Source organism: Dipodomys ordii, unplaced genomic scaffold (assembly GCF_000151885.1).
Source record: "Dipodomys ordii isolate 6190 unplaced genomic scaffold, Dord_2.0 Scaffold9492, whole genome shotgun sequence".
NCBI classification, from domain to species: Eukaryota; Metazoa; Chordata; class Mammalia; order Rodentia; family Heteromyidae; genus Dipodomys; species Dipodomys ordii.
This window is the reverse complement of record NW_012276704.1, coordinates 495-5,983: the sequence shown is the minus strand read 5'-3', so window position 1 is coordinate 5,983 and position 5,489 is coordinate 495. Positions and strand designations below refer to the sequence as shown.

The 5,489-nt window shown below is 60.1% G+C and overlaps 1 protein-coding gene across 1 annotated transcript; it reads left to right on the top strand.

The window, feature by feature from the left end:
- Positions 1-397: 397 nt before the first annotated feature.
- LOC106002389 (NADH-cytochrome b5 reductase 3) lies at positions 398-4,923 on the top strand (the record flags this gene model as incomplete). Its single annotated transcript, XM_013037277.1, has 6 exons — positions 398-529; positions 770-876; positions 2,669-2,798; positions 3,143-3,226; positions 3,358-3,443; positions 4,741-4,923. Coding segments are annotated over 6 exons (722 nt in total), but the record flags the coding sequence as incomplete, so codon positions are not given.
- Positions 4,924-5,489: the final 566 nt, after the last annotated feature.

Sequence of the window (5,489 nt, the reverse complement as noted above, 5' to 3'; positions counted from 1 at the left end):
CGCACGGCTCCAGGGTCTACCTGCTGACCACACTTGTACCAGCCTGGGCAGGGAGGAGGCCTGGCCGTGGGCACTGGCCTCTGGCCAGATGTGGGCTTTCCAAGGTGGCAGTGAGCCCGCAGCCCACTTGTCAAGGAATTCCAAGTACAGAGGCTTCCAGAACTTTCTCTCCTGGCTAGGGCCTAGTCAGGTGTGGCCTTGTCTCAGCTCTGTCCCATTGAACGCCTGTCCATGCTGAGGGCCGAGCTGCCCCCTCCCCCCCTTTCTAGGATGTCTGGACTCTTCTCATCCTGGGACTGTGGATGGGGTCGCTGCTCCTCAGATACGTGGGGGCGTGCACCCCTGCATGCCAGCAGCCTCATTTCCCGTGGAACACGGGGGGTGGGGGGCATGGGGTGGGGTGGCCCCCGACCCCCACCCCGTGAGCTCTCAACAGCTCTGGCCTCCTCCCTGCAGATCCTCAGCCACGACACTCGGCGCTTCCGCTTCGCGCTGCCCTCCCCCCAGCACATCCTGGGCCTCCCCATCGGTGAGTCCTGTTCTCCCCCCCCTCCCCACCCCACCCCCGCCACCAGCCAGGCCAGAGAGGTGGGCAGAGTGGGGGAGGAGGAGGCCTTGAACGGTGGCCTCCACTAGATGGGGAAGGCCCCAGGTCCCCGCTGGTGGCACCTGCACGTCCGAGGTCAAGTGCTGGGACATGTGGGGGTTCCCCCCCCCGTGGGAGGCGGTTGGGGAGCAGACCCTGCAGTGACCCTGCTGCACCCCACAGGCCAGCACATCTATCTCTCTACTCGCATTGACGGGAACCTGGTCATCCGGCCCTACACCCCGGTCTCCAGTGATGATGACAAGGGCTTCGTGGACCTGGTGGTCAAGGTGAGGGTTAGAGCGTATTCAACTTCGCCACGCAGACATCCAGGTACAATGAATAAAGAAAAGGTTGATTGCTGGTGAGGGAGCCGGCAAGACCCTTCCCACAAGAGAGGAGTGAGGAGCAGCCCCGGCTATTGTCTGAGGTGACTGTGTACCCTACTGAAGCTAGGAGAGGCTAGGAGTGGAGACCCCGGTGTGGAGGTGACGGCCAGGGGCTTCATCATGGTGGACTAGGATTGATGGCTGCTGCCCGAGTAGTAGATATGGAGCCCTGCAGCTGCCCAGACCTGAAGGTCGCTCTAAGGGGCTCTTGCTGCCTTATAGGGTGGCAGCTGCCCAGAGGAGTGCCATCCCAAGGCAAAGGGGGCTGGAGCCTGATTATTTGCTGCCTTTACTACATGGACCTAGTGTTGCCTAGGAAGGGAGCGTGCCAAGCTGTAGAGCGGGGAAGGAGCGTGCTAAGCACGGGAAGGGAGCTCACTGGCTAACAGTGAGTCCCCAGGGCTGGGGCGGGGAGGCGGGTGGGGGTGGGGTATGTGAGGCATGCCCAGGAAGCAAGGTGAGGCCCGAGCAGGCATCAGCAGGTGAAGGGAAGAGGCGTGAAGGCCCAGAGGGCACCTAGAGGGGTGGGCAGGAGGAAGGAGCGGTCAGCAAGGCCATCTGGGCCTTGGCAGCCACGGCCTGGCCTGGCACCTTGTCCAGAAGCAAAGAGGAGATGGTGAGGGACACAGCATCTGTGGGTGTCAAAGCCACCAGCCACCCAGAGGGAACGGGGTGGGGGGGACACAGGGGGAAACACATGACCATACCCCTCCCTGTGCTGTGGCCAGGGACCCCCTACCTGAGGGTCGGCACTGCCCCTCCCAGCCAGCCTCTGTCCCCGTCCCCCCTCCAGAGAAGCCAGCCCAGCCCTGGGCAGGGTGCAGCTGCCCTGTCTCCCCATCTCCGCGGGCGGTGGGGTCAGAGGCCCACTCCCTTCCCAGGGCGGCACCCCCGGGATGGGAAGGGAGCTGTTCCAAGAAGGGAGATTTTATGTTTTTATTTTATTTTATTTTATATTTTGTCGGTCATGGGGCCTGCACTCTGGGCCTGGGCGCTGTCCCTCAGCTCTTCAGCTCAAGGCTAGTGCTCTACCACTTGAGCCACAGCACCACTTCCAATTTTTCTGCTCATGTGATGCTCAGGAATCAAACCCAGGGCCATATGCATGCAAGGCAAGCACTCTACCACTGAGCCACCGAGATTTTATTTTTTGTTGGTCTTGGGGTTTGAACCCTGAGCCTGGGCACTGTCGCTCAGCTCTTCAGCTCAAGGCAGGTGCTCTACCGCTTGAACCACAGTACCACTTCCAGTTTTCTGGTGGTTAGTTGGAGATAAGAGTCTCACAGACTTTCCTGCCAGGGCAGGATCCTCAGATCTCAGCCTCCTGAGTAGCTACGATTACAGGCGTGAGCCGCCGGTGCCTGGCTAGAGGGGGGATTTGACAGCCACACAAAATGCAAAGCCCTGAGCACCCCCGGGGATATGGCTGGGCCCCGCCAGGGCCTCTGCTGCGCTAACTCCCTTGTGGGTCCCTGAGCTGAGTCTGGGGCGTCTGTGCCCACTGAGCCCTCTGGCTGGCTTCTTGTTGCTCCAGGAGGGTTCTGTTTGAGAGGCGTCGTGAGTGCCAAGTTGTGGGGGGCAGGATGTGGACTGTGGGGTGCCGTGGACAAGGCCACGCGCAGCCTGCCACTGTGGTCAGGGCTTGCCTCAGACCCGTGCCAGGGATGAGGCCGGAACGTGTGTCTCCTCGCAGGTTTATTTCAAGGACACGCACCCCAAGTTCCCGGCCGGAGGGAAGATGTCACAGTACCTAGAGAACATGAAGCTGGGTGACACCATTGAGTTCCGGGGCCCCAACGGGCTGCTGGTCTACCAGGGCAAAGGTGACCCGGGTGGGGGTCCCCAAGACTGGAGAGCTGGCACCCCAGGTGTCCACCTGCCCGAACCTGCTCTGTTCTCTCAAGCCTCGGTCTCCCCTTCTGCCCTCTGGGGCTCACCCACCCCAGGGTTGCTGATCAGCCACTCTTGGGAGCCCCTCACGCACCCCACAGAGCCCTCACCCAGCAGCTCAGTGCCTGATACAGGCAGAGGGCCTGAGAGGAGCTGTTGCTCACCACCCCCTCGCCCCAGTGGCTCTTTGTGGGGTCCCAGGTCCCCTACCTTCCTGGGACCTGCAGGCCCCAGCAAAGCGTGTCTGGGTGCCGTCTCACCCCTCTTCATCCTTCAGGGAAGTTTGCCATTCGTCCAGACAAGAAGTCCAACCCCGTCATCACGACGGTGAAGTCTGTGGGCATGATCGCAGGGGGCACAGGTAAGGCCGAGCCCGTGAGGTCTGGTCAGGCAGGTTGTTGCAGGCCCAGGGCCCAGGGCCCTGTATCCTAGCACTGGCCCGTGAGGGGGCTGGTCACAAGTGCTCACGGGATGCCCGGGCCCCTTTTGCAGGCATCACGCCAATGCTGCAGGTGATCCGTGCCATCATGAAGGACCCGGATGACCACACCGTGTGCCACCTGCTCTTTGCCAACCAGGTGAGTGGACAGGGTCTTCACAGCACAGTGGCGATGCCAGGTGGCAGGAATGAGGCGTGGCTGGTGTGCTGAACTTTCTCTGCACTCCAAGCCCAGGACTCTCTGCCAGCCTGCTGCGTGAAACGCGGAGCTGTACCCCGCGGGCGGCACCCCACCTCTGAACAAGCCGGTGGCCGGGTGTCACAAGGGCTTTTTCCGGTTCAGGATTTTGTGACTGAATATGTGAATCTGATAGTGAGGTCTCATTGGGGAAGCTGCTGCCCGCCCCCCTTCACCACGTTGCCCAATAGGGCGCAGGCCCTGGTCAGACATGGTTCAGCCATCTGTCAGGTGCTCAGCCCCCGGGGAGGTCCCTGGTCCCCAGCACAGAGGCAGGCTCCCTCCCTCCACCAGGAGGAAAGAACTGCTTGGGGGAGGGGGCGGGTGAGTGGACATTAGTCCTGGAGGCTGAGTCCAGAGACCCTCAGATGCCCTCACCTGGTCAGGATGCCTCCACACCCTGGATCTCTAAGCAGCTCCCGCTGCCCCTTATGATAACTTTTGTGTCAGTACTGGCTTAAGCTCAGGGACCGGCCACTGTCACTTGGCTTTGTGCTGAAGGCTGGTGCTCTCCCACTTGAGTCACATGTCCACTTCTATCTTTTTGCTAGTTAATAGGAAATTAGAGTCTGATGGACTTTTTTCTCCCCAGGCTAGCTTCAAGTTGCTATCCCCAAGTCTCAGCCCCTTGAGTAGCTAGGATTATAGGTATGAGTCACTAGCGAGCGCCCAACTTTAATGTTTAAATAGATCAAAGCTTTATTAGTACCAGGTGAGCCAGGTATGGTCATACATACCTGTAATCCCGGCTCTCAGGATGCTAAAGCAAGGAAGAACAGGAGTCCCAGGCCGCCTGGGCTACAGAGCAGGTGTCCAGGAAGGGGTGACCTGGCCTGCGACCTGTGGGCAGTGGAGAGCTGGGGGGAGGGTGGGCTGCACTCCCTGGACTTCGACGCCAGGCCTCACCCGGCCCTGGTGAGCACCTGCATCTTCCGGTTTTTCTGCCTGTCCTCTCCTGGCTGTGCTGTGTGCTCTCCCCAGTCAGGAAGTTCTCAGGCCCCAGTTCTCGGGAGCCTCGCAGAGGCCCCAGCTTTGAAGTGTGCCATACGTAGGCAGTGTCAGCAGGGCTGGCCAGCCGTGGCCGCCGTCTCCTGCGACCAATCGATTGTGGCCCATGGGCATGGTGACCACCGCTGGGCTCGAGTCCGTTTGCTGATCGTCTGTTTGCTGATCGCATGGCCTGTCCCCTCCCCTGCAGACTGAGAAGGACATCCTGCTGCGGCCGGAGCTGGAGGAACTGAGGAACGAGCACTCAGCTCGCTTCAAGCTCTGGTACACGGTTGACAAAGCCCCCGAAGGTGAGTGGGGGAAGCAGCAGGCTGGTGGGCATGGGGGGATCCCAGAGGGCGGCAGGGCCGGCCTGGGGCCCCGCCCCTCGGAGGTGTGCTGTGCACAGGCGGCTGCTTTGGCTTTCTGCCTTCCCTCTTCTCACCAGCCCTGAGACGGGGCTTGGCGGAAGCTCTGGTTCCCTTCGTCCTGCCAGCCCAGGTAGAGGTCAAGACTTACTACTGACCAAAAAAAAAAGGGGGGGATAGCCCCCAGGCCCGAGTCAAGCCCTAATATTGGCACAAAAAGGTGGGGCAGGGGTGAGGGGAGGAGTACCTTCATTCTTCTTTGCTGTAAGAAAAGCAGGGCTCTCAGTGGGGAAATGGTGGGGATTGGGGTAAAAAGAGCTTGTTTTGGCGGTACTGGGATTTGAACTCAGGGTCTCATGTTTGTTAGGCAGGTACTATACCACTTAAATCCTGCTTCCAACCCCTTTTTGCCCTAGTTATTTTTGGGATCAGGTGTCCTACCACTGCCGGGATGATGATCCTCTTGTTTACACTCTTGTTTAACTGGAACTCCAGGCATCACAGATACCACTGTGCTGTTTGACTGAGATAGGGATCTTGCAAACTTTCTTGGTCCCGCTGACCTTGAACTGTGGTCCTAGCATGAACCACC